This window comes from Zonotrichia albicollis, chromosome 10 (assembly GCF_047830755.1).
Source record: "Zonotrichia albicollis isolate bZonAlb1 chromosome 10, bZonAlb1.hap1, whole genome shotgun sequence".
Taxonomy (NCBI): Eukaryota; Metazoa; Chordata; class Aves; order Passeriformes; family Passerellidae; genus Zonotrichia; species Zonotrichia albicollis.
Genome location: NC_133828.1, coordinates 6937698 through 6956634, shown reverse-complemented (window position 1 = coordinate 6956634; position 18937 = coordinate 6937698). Strand labels below are relative to the sequence as shown.

Below are 18937 nucleotides of genomic sequence, written 5' to 3'. Positions count from 1 at the left end.
GGGCTGCTAGACCTGGAAGTGCTCCCAGTCAAACATTGCAGTTGTTGGAATGCTGTTACACTCAGGCAGTGTGTGAGTTCAGATCTGCAGCACCCCATGCCCACTCAGTTCTTGGCCTCTCTAAAAATAAAGAGGTGCTTGCATCAAATTAACAAATTCCACAATCTGTTGGTGGCAGTTGCGTGCTCCAGGTCACAATATTTTTTAGGAATCATGTTTCAGCTGGCTTGCCAGGCACTAGAAATGTGCATTTTCTCTCTGTCTCTCAAGGTACGGCCTACGTGAGTTTGTGGTTATTGCTCCGGCTGCGAATAACGATGCTGTTATCAGTGAATCCAAGTGCAACCTCTTGCTGAGCTCCATTTCCATTGCACTGGGCAACACTGGCTGGTAGGTGAAACATAAACCTTTTGACATGTCCAGGTAAAACTCCAGCATTGGTGAGGAAAAGGCATTAAATTGTTAGCAAAATACATTCATGGTTTTTTGTTTATTTGTGTAATATTGTTAGAGAAGGATTTTAAAAATCCCCATGTTTTGTAAAGATTGAATCAATGTTTTGTTTATTTTAATTATTGTTTGAAAACCTTTAGGGCTGTTAAAAGCTACTATAAGTTGTAGGAATAATACGTAATTTATAAAACATCGCTTTTGCAAGAGGATTTCTTCTCTATGTGTAGTAAAAGTAACTTCCTAATCTTGCTCAAAAATTATATAGACTGAAAATGAGGTAAGTGAAGTCATGAAGTGGGCTGTGATTATGGCATGGCAATTTGTTGGGCATTCTGTTTAATGACATTAACAGTGATTTTCTGTGATTCCTGTGAAGTGTTTCAAAGTGTGTTCGTCTAAGAGAAAATATATTTCAAAGGCTGAAATTAATGTTGAAATTGTGCTAGAATATGGAGCTAGTTTTAGGGACTCGAGGCAGCAGGACCCTGAGTGATGTGCACACTGTGTTTCTGTGTTGCTGTGTGCAGTCAGGTGCCCCTGTTCGTGCAGATCCACCACAAGTGGCGCCGGATGTACGTGGGCGAGTGCCAGGGCCCGGGCGTGCGCACCGACTTCGAGATGGTTCATCTGCGCAAGGTGCCCGGCCAGTACACCCACCTGTCAGGGCTGCTGGACATCTTCAAAACCAAGATTGTGAGTGTAAACTGATGCTGTGTGTGATTTATGTTCAACCCCTAGGGTGTTTGAGAGGATTTACTCTTTACGTTTGATGTGTTCTCTGGTATTTTGAAGGGCTGCCCTTTAACACCTCTGCCTCCAGTGAGCATGGCTATTCGCCTTACCTTTGTGCTCCAGGACTGGCAGCAGTACTTCTGGCCACAGCAGCCACCAGGTAGGAGACTTGTGTCCTCACAATAACTCCTTTTCAGACAGCCAGACAATGCTAAAGAAAATATTTGTGTATCTTGCCAGAAGAATTCTAACATTTTCTGCTTTGCTAGGAAAGGCTTCAATCCAGTCCCACCCTGTGTGATAAGCAGTCCAGCTTAAAGCTGCTCTCAGCTTGTAGCTCATGGCTGGGACAGGTGTTTTGGGTAGGGCTGTGCCTCAAAATATGGGTTAGTCAGCATTTAGAAATACAATGATATTTCTAAAATAGTGGTATCTATGTGGAATGACAAGAGTGACTGAATCTGTGAAGAATTCTGCCCTGGATTTCTTAGACAAATGTTTAAATTCAAATTCTAGAAGATGCTAATACCTCATGGGAGTTTTTGTCAATTCTTTTTCCACAAAGTACCTTATTTTGCTGCTTCACTATCTAAGTGTATTAACAGTGGGAAAAGCAGAAAATACTATATGGACCTCACTTGAGGTAAAGGTTTGGATTTTTATTATGGTTGACACAGTACTAAATTTAATGCAGGAGGAATTTCTGAACAAGCCTTTTCTTATAGTAGCCTTGCATGAAGGGGAGAAATAATGTATAGTCTTAAATTTAAAGTATATAAAGCAGACTTGATAAATTTATGCCATAGTGATGCTGTTTAGGAAAAACAGAGGTAGTTACTTGTTTGGTAGTCTCAAAATGATCTCTTTTATTCTTGGTGGTGGTGCTGTCTTCCTTGACTATCAAGGACTTGGTTTTAACAGAAATATTTCTACATAGTTAGTAGTAGAAAATAAATTATAAACTTTTCAAAGATAAACAAACCCATAGGAAAAAGGTAGATACTAGTTTCTCCTTAACTGATGTGGTGTTTTAGGTACAAGGTGATGGAACAGTTAAAGTTCCCAAGTTCTTTCCTTGGTTTGGTAGCAATTTTACATTACAAGCTTGAGGTATTTAGGGTACATTTGGAGAGACAGAACTCATGTGGCCTTGGTTTTCTAAATGTTTGGCTTTCCTTTGCCTAAAAAATACAGTAATCAAAATCCTGTGTTTGGAAGAAGTGTGCAGTGAGGTTGATTCTGTGCTCTGTGGTTAAGGAATGTGTGTTGAACATGTTTAAAGAGAGTTCTGCTTATTAGAGAGAAAATCAGTGCTGTTTTAAATGATAGTTCCTCTTTGGTTAACCAGGTTTACCTAAAGAACTTGGGAAATGAATTCCACAGCTTTTATCATTTTATTGTTTCTGCAGACACAAAATCTATTTTCTGTAGTCTCTGTGCCTTGCTGTAGTTATTCACTAAGTCAGGATCTCAGGTTTGCCATGGATGAGTTGTATCACTCTGATCATATTTCTTGATTATAACTTCCACTCCTTTAGCAGCAGAGTTGTGGTTAAGGGTGTCCAGGTGTGTTGCAGAAACTGGAGATGGACAGCATCAGTTTTACTGCTCTTGCTATGTGCAGTTGTGGGTTTATGTTCACTGGGAACATTATGTACCATCACTCAATTAGCTCTTCTCAAATAAAACCAAAGAATTTAAATATCTTTTATCTTCTCTGCAGAAGAAATTATGTAATTAAGTTATCCAGATACTTCATCTGCTAATCCCTCACTTGTTTTGTTAGCAAACAGTTTGCCAGATGCAGTTAAAATTGCAGATCAGATGCTGTAATAGCATTATTATAATGGCATTACAATACATTATTATTATTGCCCACTTTAATTTTTGTTCAGTGGAGGCTGTCTGGTTTTGATTTATGTATTTGAAGGCTATAACATTGGTGCTGGGAGGCATCTCTGAGTAGCTGGGACTACAGGGAACCCCCCAGATTATTTGATTAAGTCCTCTTTTGATAACATTGTCACCTTTTAAAAGTAGTTGTTTTTTCACTCTGCAGAGTTGCTCTTCCAGTCTTCCTTCTCTGCTTGGAACTGATTTCCTGCCCAAGCATTTTTATGGCACTTTTGTGTCTGTTCTTGTGCCAACATTGAATCTTCAGGGCTGTCTTTATATCTGTCATCACTGCCTGTATGAAGGGAATAACCTTCCCTCAAATGAATGACAAGAATTGTGTCTGTCCCTTTGAATGTCCCATTTCAGTTTCTGGTGGAAGCAATTCCTCTGACTGTGTGTTAGGATTGTGTTCTCCTAGCTCAGTCACCTCTGGTCATCCTGCAAGTTACAGTGAGATGCAGTGAAATGAAGTGCAGTTTGCAGTGAAATTAAGGTGATTTGCTGCTTCAAATGTTCCACAAATTCTTTATGGAAAATGTGTTGATTTTTCTCCAGATATAGATGCTCTAGTTGGGGGAGAAGTTGGAGGCCTGGAATTTGGGAAGTTACCATTTGGTGCTTGTGAAGATCCTATTAGGTAAGAGAAGAGTTCAGAAAACTGTTTTATAACTTCCTTAATGGAGAACTGAATGGTGTTATTTCAAATCTTGGCTTTGCCTGCCTGCCACTTAGCATGTCCAGCAGATACTTACTTATTCAAGTGCATCAGAAACATCTGTAGTGGGTAGTGGTTTATTAGAAAATAAGACCATTTGTAAATTTGTCTGATGATATTCAGATTCAAGCTCATATGGCTTTGACAATAAACTTCTACAGTACCCCATTTATCTCTGAAATTATGATCTTGAAATATACCTCAAGATAAACCTTAAAAATTTTGTGCTTTTGTGCAAGGGTTGGACTTGCTGTCGTGTATGCAATGAGAAAACTTACTGGAGAACAAAGAGGGAATCAGATATGATCTATCACAAATACCTTTCAAAACATGAACTGTGCTGAAGGGAAAACTTTCTGCTATCACTGAAAGGCTGGAATCTTGTTTTGTTTCAGTGAGCTGCATTTAGCTACAACATGGCCTCACCTTGCAGAAGGGATAATTGTTGACAACGATGTTTATTCGTAAGTATCTTGTCTGAGTTGCAAATAAGTGTGCTTTTTTTGCTCACTGCTGCATCTTAGTGTCATCTCAAACACTGTGTGGCTTCACATGTGAAAAAGAACCCATTTTTGAGGAATGCCAATGTCAGCTGATAGAACATCTAATCTGGGAAAACACATTTTGAAATGCATTTCTGTGAGAAAATATTATTGTGTTGTAATCTCAACAGAACACAAACCCCTGGTTTTGAGCATATTCTCATGTTAGACTTGAAAATTTTGTGTATCACATATTTCTTGGAAAAGATGATAGTAGAGTATGAAAGGTAAAAAAAAAAAAATTCACTGCTTGATATCACTCTCCCAAAAACTGCCATCCAGCTTTTCTGCTAAAGAGGAAGAAGTGTTTCTTGTTCATGTCATGCACAGACATGAGAACAGGGACTCTTGCTTGTCATGTTCTCCTATGTAATGTGGTGACATGACATTTATTGAGAACTTGGTACTCATCTTTCTGATACTTACAGTGGCATTTAGTTTTCTTTTTTCTTTTTTTCTTTTTTTTTCTTTTTTTTTTTTTTTCTTTTTAAAATTTTTTCCCCAAGCGACCTGGATCCACTTCAAGCACCCCAGTGGTCTGTGAGAGTTAGAAAAGCAGATAACCCTCAGTGTCTATTGGGTAAGACATCAGAATTTCCTGTCTTCTCTTGCAGCTTTTAAACTAAAACTACCAAGTTGTGAAGTTAGGGTTGAGTTGATTACCTGATGGCTTATTTGCTCACTTCCCTCATTTTTTTGAGTGAACAGTATTTTGAGTTTCTTTTTCAAGAACACAAGCTTTGCAAATACATTAGTTCCTGTTGTAGTTTATTGTGTGTCTGCGTAGGGTGAAATTCATTGCTATTCTTATTTCACCAGGTTCCAGAGAATAAGAATTTCTCTATGTTCTGTGAAAATTTACATTTCCTAGAATCTTCCCATTTTATTAAGTGTGTTTTGCATGTATCCATCTCCTCAGTTCAACCAACCTTTCTGACAGGGAGAATGAATATTCTGGAGAGCTGTACTCCTCTGTCTGTCCTTGCCTTTGAGCTTGTGGGGAAAAGGCTTCAAAACTGTGCAAGTTTCATGTTGTTTTGGGTGAATCAAACTGCAGGCAGAGCTGTGCTCTGGAGAGGTGGCCAAGAGATGTCTGGTGTGCATTTACCTAAGATCTAATTATGTGGGTTTAGTGCTTCAGATAATTTAATGATGTGGATTTGTGCACCAGATATTTGTGCTTCAGAACAAATTATCAGATGTTCTTTGAGAAGAAAAGATAAAAATTACTGTCCTTGGGGCATAATTTAGAGTGTTGGCTCATTGCTCAGTGAGATTTTTGGCTGAGTTCAGGAGCTTTGTTCCTCTACCAGGGGATTTCCTTACTGAGTTCTTCAAGCTGTGCCGGCGGAAGGAGTCAACGGATGAGATCCTTGGAAGGTCTGCATTTGATGAGGAAGGAAAAGGTAAAGCTAAAATCCAGTTGATTTGTGTTACTTGTATTTAATAGTTTTGTGCTACTTTGCCTTCCCTGTGCCTTTATTTTCACTGGTATTTATAACTCTTACACATACCCCTGGGAATTTTCTGGCCAGGGCTTCATGGGGACATTTCTCTTAAATTCTAGACAAGTTCAGCTCCCAGAGGCCCAGAGGGACAGCTGCCTCTGTTAATGTTGTGTGTGTTTCTTTTGACAAGAATAGAAAAGCTTAAAATTTGACTAGAATGTACAAGAGTTGCTTGTAGGACACATCAGGATTTTCTGTATAGTTTTATGTATTTCTGCTTTTTCCACTTCTTTCTCCTTTTTGTTATACTCTGTAGTACACGTCAACCGCCAGTTTAAAGAGTCTTTAATCTGTTTGAAAGGCTTTGCTCTCATCCTCTTCATCCATTTTAAGGACTTTTGAGGAAAAAAGAAAATTAAAACTTCCTAAGTTATCTGACCAGCAAGTTGGGCTTTATCCCAACTGTATAAATACTGCCATCTTTTTGAAGTCTCTGTCCCTCTCTGGCTTTTCTTGATGTATATTGTGAAAATTCCCTTTCTTCCTGCTGCTTGTCACCTGTTCTTCCCTCAAAATATGGCCTGTATCAATGTATTTTCCTTGGTTATATTTGATCTTAGTTTTGAAGGAGCTTGCTAGTGAACTTAAAAAGGTGTTAGAGGGAGGAGGGTGTGTATTACTCAGTACTTGGCATACAGTTCCTTCAGCCCTTCTTAGCTCTGGGCTTGCCAAGATGGGCTTTTTCAGGCTGCTGCTGCTTAAATTTGTCAGCTCTGCTTATAACAGTATTAATTCAGTTTATTGTTAGAGACATTCTAGAGTTTACCAGCAGCAGGTCTGAAAAAACCCCAGTCTTTTGATTTGAGAAGTTTACCTGAGGAATCTAAAACAGAATTGTGCTTACACTATGTGAGGCCAGTGATTAATACAGGATTTATTTAATATTTATCTAAAGCTTTAGCATATGCTGGAGCAGTCTTTGTTACCTGCAGTGTGTTTATTGGGATGATGTAAAACCAAGGTTTAAATAGTGAGTCTTTGGGATACTCTGTTGGTAACTCTGCAGGAGCAGTGCTGCTGCAGCAGGCACTGCCTGCAGCCAGCTCAGTCTGGACTTCATGTGGGGAATTAAATCAAGGACAGTCTGTGACTCATTTGTGACCTCCTTCTGCTGCCTGTATTAGCTAAGAACAGTGAGTGTCAGCCTGGAGCCTGGCAGCAGAGGTGTAGCTCTGCTTCACAAGGGGCTCAATATCAATACAGCATAAACAGACTGATTCAGACCAGTGAACTCTTGAAGAGACTTGTTCTAGTATTTGAGGGTTTACTTTATTTTGTTCTAATTGTTTTAATTTTATTTGCTAGAGGTTGCTGATATCACCCACGCGCTGTCAAAGCTCACAGAGCCAGCACCAGTCCCAATCCCCAAACTGTCAGTCACAAACATGGTTCACAGTGCCAAGAAGAAGATCCGCAAGCACAGAGGTGTGGATGAGTCTCCTCTGAACAATGAGGTGCTCAACACCATTCTCCTGGTGAGTGAGCTGGCCCTGCCCATGCATTCAGAGAGCACTTCATACACTGATGCATTTGCTTTAGAGCCTGTGGCAGATTTAAAGGTATCTGATGTCAGTTCCAGTGCTTGAATTGCATTTATCAGCTTCTTGGAACAGCCCAAGTTGTTACAAGTCTGTGTAGTCTGGACTAAACCTGATTTCTGAATTCTGCTAACAATTTTAATTACAGGGATTGCTGGTATGAAGCCAGCAGTAACTTTATGGAGAAAGTGGAAAAGGCAGGAAAACCATATTGATAGAAGGTTTATTTTTTTTTTTTCTTCAAGTTCTTATTTCCTGATGCTGCTGACAAACTTGGAGATGTATTTGAAAACAGAGCCAGCACTTCAGCAGGAAACAATCCTCCTCCAGAGAATGAAGATTATGTAAGTTTTGTTGAGTGACACAAGAGAGAAAGCAATTTTGTGTGTGTGTTTATATAGACTTTGCTGTGCTTGCGCTATATCTTGTAATACTTAGCTTTTGGAAAGATGAATTTACCTTTGTGGAGTCTCTGGTTAGAAATAGTGATGATTTCTGTTTCCTTGGAATTCCTTTCTTTTTCCAAATACTGTAGGTTTTGGTATCTTCTAAGCTTAAAATGTTGCTCACATGGTTTTGGAAAACAATGCCATTGTTTCTGTATTTCTTGCTTTCTTTTATTTTTTCCCTAGAATCTCTTCAGCCAGTTTAAGTCTGCTCCATCTGACAGTCTGACATACAAATTAGCTTTATGTCTTTGTATGATAAACTTCTACCATGGAGGAGTCAAAGGAGTGGCACATCTTTGGCAAGAGTTCGTGCTGGAAATGCGTTACAGATGGGAGAACAACTACCTTATCCCAGGGTGAGATTGTTGTTGTTGCTCCTTGGTCATGGAGAATGTTCTTTGTTCCAGGAGCTGAGTGTGACTTTGAAACACACAGTTTTGGGGTTTTTTAAATTGCAAATGCTATCTCTGGTTTTATTACCCTACTTCCTTAAGGAAAGAAAGGGCAGGGAGTAAGGACCAGCATCTGTGCCTGCTTTTGAAAACTTCAAGATGCCTGGGGAAGCTCAGCTTAGACATTCACTCCACTGTGTGAATGAGGGTGGGGAAAAAAACTTACTGTGGTGTGGTGCAATGGCCTTTTCAGGTATTCCAGCCCTTGCAGGTTCTGTCTGCTGCAGCAGAGCTTGGGACACCAAACCAGGGGCTCTCTCAAGATGAGGCAGAGCAATAACATACCCTGCACTTAGGGTTGTGGTATTTTGGTTGGAGTTTGGGGTTTCTTGTTGATGTGACAGACTGGCCATTTAGTCACTAGTTTGTACTTTGAAATGGTTACACTGGCAGATAAAATAGAAGCTGAAATGTATAGCAATGACTCCACTGTATCATTGCAGTTTTAAAAGTACAGTCAAAGATGCTTAATTCCTGTTTGAAAGCAGTTACCTTTTCAACTTCCAATTGGAAAACTGACCAGGAATGCAGAGTGTTTCACACTAGTGTGAGTGATCTCTGAGCTCCTGAAATGACCTCTGGGAAATACATGTAATTTAAATTCTGGGCTTGTCTGCTGAGATAATAGAAGAGCTGTGTAGTTGAAATGGTGGGAGTGGGTTCAATATGGGTGTTTGTCCCTGTTCTAGATTTCATGTGATTTAAGACCACATGTGTGTGAAAGATTCAACTTTATAATTGATAATGGTTGCACTTCTACCTTTTGTTAGATTAGCTAATGGCGCTCCAGATCTCAGATGTTGTTTACTGCACCAGAAACTCCAGGTAAATATCCCAAATTTAAGAATGATTTTTCTCCTGAGGAAACTGTCAAAATTATAGCAATGATTAGCTAAATATGTTGTTTTGTTGATTTAGTTGTGCTTGTGGTTTTTTGTGTGTGGAATTTATTTTTTGAGAAAAAATTTGTTACAGCAACAAGTTCAGTGGAATTGTTATCTTTCAGAATTTCAAGACCTTTTCAGTAGCTCTACAAGTTTTTCTGTATGATTGTCTCCACAAGGGAAAGAATTGCTGAACAATTTTTTTTTTGTTCCTTTAACTTGTTAAATTAGATGCTAAATTGTTGCATTGAAAGGAAGAAAGCAAGAGATGAGGGGAAAAGGGGGAGCATGTCTGATCGGTCACCTGGTGGTGCTTCTGGTGACGGTGCCAAAGGAGGAGAGCACTCTGGAGAGAACCCTGACAAGGAAAAAGAATTTGGCAAGTCTTGGGAATCGTGGAGTGACAGTGAAGAGGAGTTTTTTGAATGTCTTAGTGACACAGAAGATCTTAAAGGAAATGGACAGGAAAATGGCAAGAAAGGAGCAAAAGAGTCTGTAAACTTAAAACCAGAAGGTCGTTTGCACCCACATGGAAAACTGATGCTGCTGCATCCAGGAGAGCCTCTCTACGTTCCCATAACGCAGGTGAGGGAGCAGGAGCTGAGAGCACACAGAACATGCCTCATACCTGGGGTTGGGAAACTGCAAACAGTTTGCAGGTTACAGCTTTGTGTGTTGTTAAAATTGCTGGGTGTTTTTGACCTAATACCTTGTTTTTAATCTTTAACCTGAATGAGGCTGCTAATCTCACACATCCTTTGTTTTATTTGAGAGTGAATGTCCGTACCAAATTTCACTCCAAATGATATTTTTAAAACAAGAATTAAACTTCCTTTCCTACCTTAAATATGGGGTTCTTTTTATTTCCAGTTCTTGAGGCATCTTGCATCCCCTCCTTACTTTCTTTTCTATAAAATAGGATCTCCTATGGTCCTTGCACCACAGAGATTTCTGCCTGACTTTGCACAGTACTGGAGCAGTTTTGCTGCTGTATTTGGTTTTTTCACAATTTTTCTGCTCACATCTAAAAGGCCACAGTCATTAGGTTTGGTGCCATTCTCTACAGCAGGTTTATTATCAAACAACTAGAAATGTTACCTGACATCAACAAGCTTTCTTGCAGAGTGACCAGGGATGAAAAAGGAAGTGGTGCTGTCACAGAAAGTAGTTCAAAATCAGCCATGCATGAAGAATGCTGTGGTTTTCATTCTCCTGAGAGAAATTACTTCTAATTAGTGTTGTTTTGCTTGGGTAAAACATACGAGCAGAGAGTAGTCAGGCAAAATGTTCTCAATAGTTATGTGCTGACAGTATTGACAGCAAAAATTCTGCATTGGTTTGGGTAGATTTTCATCCATCTCAGCAAAATTGTACCAGTCAAACAAACACTTTGTGGATTTCATTAGGATTTTGGCATTTAGCAATATATCCTTATATTGTTGCCTTATTTCCAGGTAATTCTCTGTGTAGTTTCTTTGTTAGTGTCCTCTTCAGATGCCAAACTTGAGGCTGAACTGTGTAGGCAGTGGAAAGTTGTGATCATTTCCTCAGAGTGCAAAGGAAGCAGAGTGAAGTAGGGGTGAGAAGGAGCTTCCTGCTCCTCCTGCCGTGCCCTTAGTGCCTGCAGGGGGGGCTGTCAGTAACGCTGGGTGTTCCCTGTCCCAGGAGCCGGCCCCCATGACCGAGGACCTGCTGGAGGAGCAGTCGGAGGTGCTGGCCAAGCTGGGCACGTCGGCGGAGGGCGCTCACCTGCGGGCGCGCATGCAGAGCGCCTGCCTGCTCTCCGACATGGAGTCCTTCAAGGTAGCGCTGCTGGCACACTGCACTGCCTGCTTCCTCATTCACCTGGCCCTCTTGCTTCTCTTGGACAGTTCTGAAGGGTTCTAAGGTGTTTTTTTCTCCACAAAACAGTTTTCAGTTAGTTTCAAGTTGAAAATAAAAACCTGTTGGGAAAACTCTTGGCACACTTCAAAAATCTATAAGGATGTGATCTGTTACACTGTAACGTCCCAGTAAACTTACAAAATATCTGTGGGAAGGGAAAAAACACATCAAACATAAAATTAATCAGTTGTGAATTAAAACAGACATTCATCAGGTTGGGACTGGACTAACTGTGGTTTTGGGTTTTATTTCCCTCTGAGCTCTGCAGGGGGAGCTAAGAGCACATCCACTGCTGTCAGCACAGGAGCTCAGCACTAAAAAGACTGGAGATTCTGAAATGAAATGGCCATATACATCTTTTTAATTATTTCAGTCTTTATGGTTAAAGGATATAATGTGCTGTACAGTTAGAGTATTTATAGTATAACAGTAATCACTTTATTAACAGGGACTCATGGCATAATAAATATATATAGAAGTTTTATTTATATGGTGTAAGTGATCTAAAATCTCAAAGTAAAAATAGAGAACTGTAATTGGAAGCACACATGCGCTCTTCATAGATACATCAAATAGAAAACTGGGATTCCTTTTATGTTCTGGACCTGTAGATGTAGTTAATTGTGGTCATATTGCATCTATGAAAAATGAAGGGTTTTTTGTTTGGGGAAGATACTTCTTTAAAGTTCCTTTTCAAAAGAAGAAGAAATGGTGAATTTTGTCAGTGGAGTGTTAAAAGATGGAAGGTCTGTACTGAAAGCATACTTAGGCAGCCCACTGATTCTTTTAGTCTTTAATGGGATAAGTGAAAATTCCTATTTATTGCATGTGGCAGGTGCCAGGTAGAATTTTAACAGTATAATTTTGAGCTTGCATGAAATAACTGATAAATGTAATGAATGTACATCTAGTGAGTGATGAAAAGGTGATTTTTTTTTTGCCGTTGCTGCTAATGGGGGTTTTACCCCTTGCCATTTTCTTGGTTTATGCTTTATTCCCTCTATCCTACTGTACTGTTTGTTGGCTGTGGACAAAAGAATTTTCTGAATTTTGTCTCTTATTCTGTGCTCTACCCACTAAACCATATTGCCCTCCTAGCCATGCTGTCATGTTTTTGTAGGATTTTTCAGGCACAGATTTTCTGTCCTCTCCTCCCTGCAGGCAGCTAACCCTGGCTGTTGCCTGGAGGACTTTGTGAGGTGGTACTCACCCCGGGACTACATCGAGGAGGAGGTGATTGATGAGAAGGGGAACAAAGTCATCAGGGGCGAGCTGAGCGCCCGCATGAAGATCCCCAGCAACATGTGGGTGGAGGCCTGGGAGACAGCAAAGCCAGTCCCAGCACGGAGGCAGAAGAGGCTTTTTGATGACACCAGGGAGGCTGAGAAGGTGAAAGCTCTGGGGCTGGTGCCAGGCTGGGCTGTGATGTTCCCTGCAGCATTTAAACACTGCCAGGCCCTTGCACTGTGTCCTTGGAGTTACTGAAGTGTTTAGTGCATGGCTTAGGGTTGCTTGGAAATTCCTGCTGCTGTACAGGAGGGTGTGTGATGTATCTAAAAGTATGCAGTGTTGTTATTTCTTTAAATTATTAGTAAATAAACGAGATTTTTAACTGCATATACATTAGGAACATTTTAGTTTCCTAATGCAGTTATTTTTAGTTTCATTCCAACCTGTTGGGCAGATTGATATAAAACTGCCTCTCAAAGTCTTACAGTGGCATTCCATTCTTGTGAATTCATCTTTCCAAGGTAACCCTATCCTTGAGAACTAGTTTTCATCACTAAACTATCACATTTTCTAATGTTGCAGGTACTTCATTACCTTGCAGTTCAGAAACCAGCTGACCTTGCAAGGCATCTCCTGCCTTGCATCATCCATGCAGCTGTACTCAAGGTAAAGGAGGAAGGTAAATAATGTTTAATAAAATATTCAGATATTTAAGGGGAACAGTGATGCAGTCAGTAATTACAACTTTGTTTCTTTCCTTATAATAGAAGCAGTAGAAGATATATCTTCAGTTAAGAAGATTATCAAGCAGATAATATCCCATTCCAGCAAAGTGCTACGGTTTCCCAGTCCAGAAGACAAGAAGTTGGAAGTAAGGCTTTTGTACTGGCTGGGGCTGAAAACCTGATTGACTTCTGCACTGTTCATGGCAATGTTAAAGGAACATCTTTTTAATTTTCCCTCTTATTAAACTCTTGCAGGAAATCATTGCTCAGATTATGAGTGTGGAAGCCATCATTGCCAGGGCAAGGTCTCTCAAAGCAAAATTTGGGGTAGAGAAATGTGAAAATGAAGAGGAGAAAGAAGATCTACAAAGGTGACCTTTTTTAATTCTTATTTTTCACTGTGTTGTTTTGCTTTTCCTCTGATGCCCTAGTTTCAAAACTTAGGACAATGGTGACAATAAAGAAATATTTAGGAATCATATTTGGGTATCCCTGTCACTAGACTGTCTAGAGATGATGTGTGTGGGTACCTCAGTGCTCCTCCAATTAAGCATCTTTTGGAGACATTTGATCAAGGTTTTTTAAATAGAATTTTGTTTTATATTGGCAGTACTGGGGACTAACTTTTTTTTTTGTGTATATAAAAGATATATTTGGTGAGCTCTGTTACCTTACCTAAAATTAGGACTAGAAATTTACTATTTTTTATAAATATTATGGAATGAAATAGCCTCTTCCACAGTTGTTTTCTTATTCTTGTCTCCTTGCTGATGTGAAACATCTCTGAGCAGCTCAGAATGGGAAGTGACAAGGAATGTTCCCTTGCATCATTACCTGCTGTCAGGTTATTTACTTGCTGCTCAAGATGATTAATATGTTATAAAACCCAAGTTAACTTCTTGCTGCTGTGCTGGGAGGGAGAGATGACATTTGTGCAGTGCATGTTGGGAGTTGAGAGATGTGTTTGACCCAAGCAATGTCTGTGTGCTAAAGAAAATTGTCACATTGTGAATACTTCTGCATGGCAAACACCATGGAGGCTTTCCTGTTGATTTTATACATCTGCTTTAGGAGCCTGGGCTTCATTCTTAGGTAACTGAGAGGAGAATTTTTTCCTTCAACTTCTAGAATAGAGAAGCAAGAGAATCTGCCAGTTCTCACCCTGAGCAAACGATGCTTGGTGAAGGCCTTGGCACAGGAAACAGCTCCTTTGGGTCAGCACCCTGGATCTGGCCAAGGATTAACCATTCCTCTTTCTTTTTCATTTGTTCCATCAGATTTGTAAACAGTCTCCTGGAGCAGCCAGAAGTGTCAGTGGTTGGTGCAGGAAGAGGACCTGCTGGCAGCATCATTCACAAGCTGTTTGTGAATGCTCAGAGGGTAAGAGAGCTCTGGGTTGTGCTGCAGCCACTTCTGATTTAACCAGAATGAGCCAATGAGTTACCATATGGTGCCAGTGTATTCTGTCTGCATTTCTGCATGTACTGTCATATATGTGCTTGAGGTGTTTCTGTGATGTTCTACATGATTTTGGCAGTAACAGAACCTTGCAGGACCAAAGGAGAGTGAGTGACCTGGGATGTTAAACAGTTGAAGCCAGCTGGGTAGACAGAGGTGTCAGTAATGCTTTATGTACTGCAAACAGTATCACCAGTAATGCTATTAAGGCAAGACAAATTTCTCAAGGTCAAGTGTTGGTTGTTTCACAGAGGAATGTAGAGAAACAGGTCATAATATTACATATTTTAGAAGCAGTAACTTCTTAAACTGAGGCTTATGTTTGGAATACTTGAGATTTTTTCTGTGGAAACCAGCATGCTTAGGAAGTTTCAGTTCTTTTTCAGTTTCTGCATTCAGTTTACCAGTGCTGCATCTGTTTTCTGGAGACCCTTCCCTTGCTGCTATTGATAAAAATGTTGCCTTTCTCTCTTAAACAGTCTTTGGAATAATTAGTCTGAAAGTATTGATTTCCAAACCTCATGGACTGCAGTCAGCCTTCAGTTCCTGTCAGAATTACACCTGTTTATAGCATCAGATTTTCTAACTCAAATTTAACTGCAGTGGTAAGAACAAGGTAGCAGCCTGAAATCCCACTTGGAAATAATTGCTGGAAAAATGTTACGATTGGGTGTTAAACACTTTAAAAGGATCAATGCTTTTGTAATAATCTCTAATTTGCAACTCGGCATAAAAAGGACCATTCTGAAAACAGACCGTGGTTATTCTGAGGAATGAAAAGCAGGACACTTCTTTTATTCTTCCAGTCCCTAGGGAAATTGTGTTTGCAGACCTGAACCTGCTAACCAGCCACCTTTACCCTTCAAAGCCCAACATCTGTGCCCTGTAAGTGATGCACACATATGCACCTGCCTCTTCAAGAGAGGCAGTGGGTTTTCAAATCTAACTTTCTGCCCTTAGGATGTGTGCAAATTTCTGGGGTTGTGTTTTGAAACACCTCTAACTAAAGCAGGGTTACAGGTATTTCCCACTAGCAGCTGGTCAGTGTTAATTAAGGTTTCTTAGTGGGACAGGAACCAACTTGCCACAAACCCCACTTTGTGTTTAACCTGCCATGAGTTATTTCAGTAGAGAGCTGTTCGGTTGATAGGAGTGCAATTCCCTGTTCATTACCTTTTGAACCTGGACTCCTCTCTGAGCTGTGTATAATGTGTTCTGTTCTTGAGTTTTCTCAGGAAAATTCTGATAGCCAGTGCATGTTCTTGGAGTGCATGATGTCTCTTAAACCTAAAGTCTCCTCCTAACCTCTTGTAAGTCACCTCTGACTTGCCTTTGTTTCTGTCTTTCATCACTGGTTCTTTTCTCATCCCTTTCCAAGCTGACTGAATCTTCTGATGAGGTAACCAACTTTGTCCCTCCTTTCCCTCTCATCTTCTCTGCATAGAGCTGAACCTTCTGGTGGATATAGTGCAGCAGCCAGGTTTAGTTTGTAGTGGTGTTCACAAGTTGAGCATAAAAGTAACTTTGTGTTTCCAGAATGGTTTTTCTGCATTCACACTTTATTTTCAGAGCCAAATAATGCATAGGAAAAGAGAGAGAAATGTTAAAAAAAAAGTCTTTCAAAAAACCAAACCAAACAAAAACCTTTATTCAAGTGAGTATTGGTGTTTTCTGATGCTGAAATATGTGGCCATGCCTTTATATTCTTTGTTGCCACCACTGTTTGTTTGTTGATGTTTTGGGGGGAGGTGGTGATGAACAATAAGCTGGGTGCTGCATTCCCAACACTAGTGCTTCCTGAAGCTGTGGAACTTTCTGGACACACATATTTGGCAAAGAAGCAGGGTGACTGTGTGAAGTGTAGCACAGGGAAGATCTCTCTGTTGGCTTCCCCAAGCTGTTCTTGTGGGAACACGTGGCACCTGTCCCTGTTCTGTGGCACTGCCTGCAGGGCTGGTCCCTCCACTCCTGGGAGCACAGGGGCAGCAGCACAAGGGGCAGCCATTGCTTCTGCCACACCTCAGGGATGGTGCCAGTGTGGAGTTGTACATGCTTGAATTAGGAAGTAGGAAGGACCCTGTTAGGGTATTGGGGGAGATGTGTGTGTCCATAGGAATATGTAATCAGGGACTGTTTAGTGGGCATGCCAGCCCTTCTTCCAGTATCCGGGTGTCAGTGTTGCTGCTGCCTGGCTCTGAGACAGGGAACAGCTGTTGGGACTGTGCAGCAGGGGGATTTCAGCAAGGCTCTCTGGCCATGAAAAGCCCATCCTGCAGTAGTATTGGAGAGTGAAAGGCAGGTGACTGTCAGCACTGCAGTAGTGGCACTGATGATTTTCAAGTGGAAGCTGCCTTGGCCTCCTGCAGCTGCAGGGAGCTGAGCAGAGCACCCTGTGTGAGGAGGGGCCATTTCCTCCAGTCACAGCCCTTGCTTCACACTGCCACATCAGAACTTCAGCTGGGCACAGCTTCACCATCCACACGAGGGTTCTTCCATCTGGTTACGTTGGCTTTATTTCCTAGCATCCCATTAGCGCTTTGCTCTGTGTCCACATGAAGCCTGTAGCTGCGTTCCCCATTGCTGCTCTTCTCCGAGAGCAGCTTTGCGAATCCGCCCTTAGGCAGCAGGCTGCCCTGTCGCTGTGCTCTGCCGCAGGTGCCCGCGCCGCTGGAGGAGGAGCTGCGGCGCTCGGGCTGTCCGGAGGAGCGCAGGCAGGGCGTGCAGTCGGAGTTTCCCCCGCCCGCGGGCCGGGAGGTGATCCTGCGCGCCTCGGTGCCCCGGCCCGCCCCCTACTCCAAGGCGCTGCCGCAGCGCATGTACAGCGTGCTGACCCGCGAGGATTTCCGCCTGGCCGGCGCCTTCTCGGCCGACACCACCTTCTTCTGACGCGGCCGCGCCGGACGAGCTGCTGCGGAGCTGCTCCCAAGGACTTGGATCGGCCGCCACAGCTCAGCTCCGAGGTTTGGAATGGCTGCAGGAGTGGTTTCAAACTCTCTGTCCCAAGGGAGCATCTCTTCCTTTCCTTGCATTAGCTTAATTACGGACCTGAATGGGCTGTGTGCAAATATTCATGTTGAAATTGATGCAGAATGTGCTGCTTTACACTTCAGGATCAGACTTTATCAAGTGACGTTAGTCTACTTAAATTGATATATATAAAAACATTAATTTATATTTATTACTAATCATAATCACAGAGCCCAGTATTTTTTGGTTAATCACTGTTTCAAGTGCTTCTGAAATATCCTTATTTTTATTTAAAGTGTACAGTTCATACTCTAGTTTGTGCTAAAGTCTCCTGGTTGTCCAGATCTCATCACTTCTCCCAGACAGAACTAAGTGGACAGTGAGTCTGACTGACAGCCTGCAGTGCATCACTGAGGTGTGGGATACTCTGTATCCTTCCCTTGGTGCAAGGGCCAAAGCTGGATGGCAGTGACACCCCGGACGTGTTTCACTGTGAGCAACTCACTGGTGTTCATCCAGGCTATTTGTCTGCACTCCCTGTCATCCATGGGACAGGAGGGGACAGCTCTGTCACCTCTGGCCCCTCACCCCACCTGTGCCAATGTTGCTTTACAGTGACCTTCATCTGTCTGAATGAGAATCAGCAGATCAGCATTACTTTACAGATGTACAAACAGCTACAGTATTGTGAACATCACTCAATAAATATGAACGTGCTGTTGGCTCTCAGTATTCCCATGCTTTTCCATGCCCTCCTTGCATGCTCTGATCCAGGAGGGACATTGTGACTACACTGAGTACAGAGGTTGAGTTCTGCTGGTAGCAGCAGATCCCAGGTGTTACCCTAAAACTTCTTTGAAGGAACAGGGATCAGTATCTTTTTTCCTCGCATAAAGTTCTATGAACTAGAAATACATTTTCAGGATGAAGAAGAGTTAACAAGGTAAAATCTTGCCACAGACCTTGTTTTCCAGGCTGTTTGTGTGTTTCCTCACACATCAGGGTAAGTATGATAAAGACCTGTAGCTGCTCTTAAACTGTGTGGCTTCTTTAAAATTAATTACACCAAACAATTCCTGATTTACCAGTAAGTAAAATTTAGCTTACGCTTTTTCCCCAATACTTCTGGTTTCCTCCTCTCTAATGAAATATTACACTGCAGTGTGGCCTCTTGTAAAGGCTGCAGAAACTTGAAAGTCCCTCATACTTGGTTATCAGGCTATTCCTACCTGGTCATTTAAAGTGCTGGAGAGGTGATTCCTTTATCATACTGAGACACCACAAACATCATCAACACAGCTAAAGGCCTGTTAGTTTGGCTGTAGAAAATAGTGCACTCATGCACCTAACTTGTCTTAAACAGTCTTTGTCTCTGTTCAAGAGTTGTAACTTTAAAGATTTTTCTCAGAAGGAAAACTCAGCTTATTTTAAATAGCTGTAGTTGAAATTTCAGGCCTGCACTGTTTTGTGCACAGCTCTGCTTTAGGAGCTTACAGCTCAGCAG

At 41.4% G+C, this 18937-nt stretch overlaps 2 protein-coding genes across 3 annotated transcripts in view; one reads left to right on the top strand and one right to left on the bottom strand.

Annotated features, from left to right (window-relative positions):
- The window catches only part of RAB3GAP1 (RAB3 GTPase activating protein catalytic subunit 1), a 21437-nt gene extending 3280 nt beyond the window's left edge, over positions 1–18157 (top strand). The window contains exons 6-25 of one of the 2 annotated variants that reach the window (XM_074547912.1): positions 271–390; positions 981–1146; positions 1246–1345; positions 3637–3718; positions 4192–4260; positions 4845–4918; positions 5652–5744; positions 7152–7321; positions 7630–7728; positions 8017–8189; positions 9056–9110; positions 9401–9754; positions 10835–10972; positions 12215–12442; positions 12866–12962; positions 13051–13154; positions 13264–13379; positions 14286–14388; positions 15845–15865; positions 17122–18157. In XM_074547912.1, the coding sequence (XP_074404013.1) occupies positions 271–390; positions 981–1146; positions 1246–1345; positions 3637–3718; positions 4192–4260; positions 4845–4918; positions 5652–5744; positions 7152–7321; positions 7630–7728; positions 8017–8189; positions 9056–9110; positions 9401–9754; positions 10835–10972; positions 12215–12442; positions 12866–12962; positions 13051–13154; positions 13264–13379; positions 14286–14388; positions 15845–15865; positions 17122–17352 (2593 nt within the window). In that variant the 3' untranslated portion in view covers positions 17353–18157. The remainder of the gene's footprint in view (positions 1–270; positions 391–980; positions 1147–1245; positions 1346–3636; positions 3719–4191; positions 4261–4844; positions 4919–5651; positions 5745–7151; positions 7322–7629; positions 7729–8016; positions 8190–9055; positions 9111–9400; positions 9755–10834; positions 10973–12214; positions 12443–12865; positions 12963–13050; positions 13155–13263; positions 13380–14285; positions 14389–15844; positions 15866–17121) is intronic. The other variant, XM_074547913.1, reaches the window with a different exon arrangement.
- Positions 15173–18937, bottom strand: part of ZRANB3 (zinc finger RANBP2-type containing 3) — a 44878-nt gene continuing 41113 nt past the window's right edge. Inside the window, exon 23 of the mRNA XM_074547910.1 lies at positions 15173–18937. The gene's annotated coding sequence lies outside the window, so the exon portion shown is untranslated.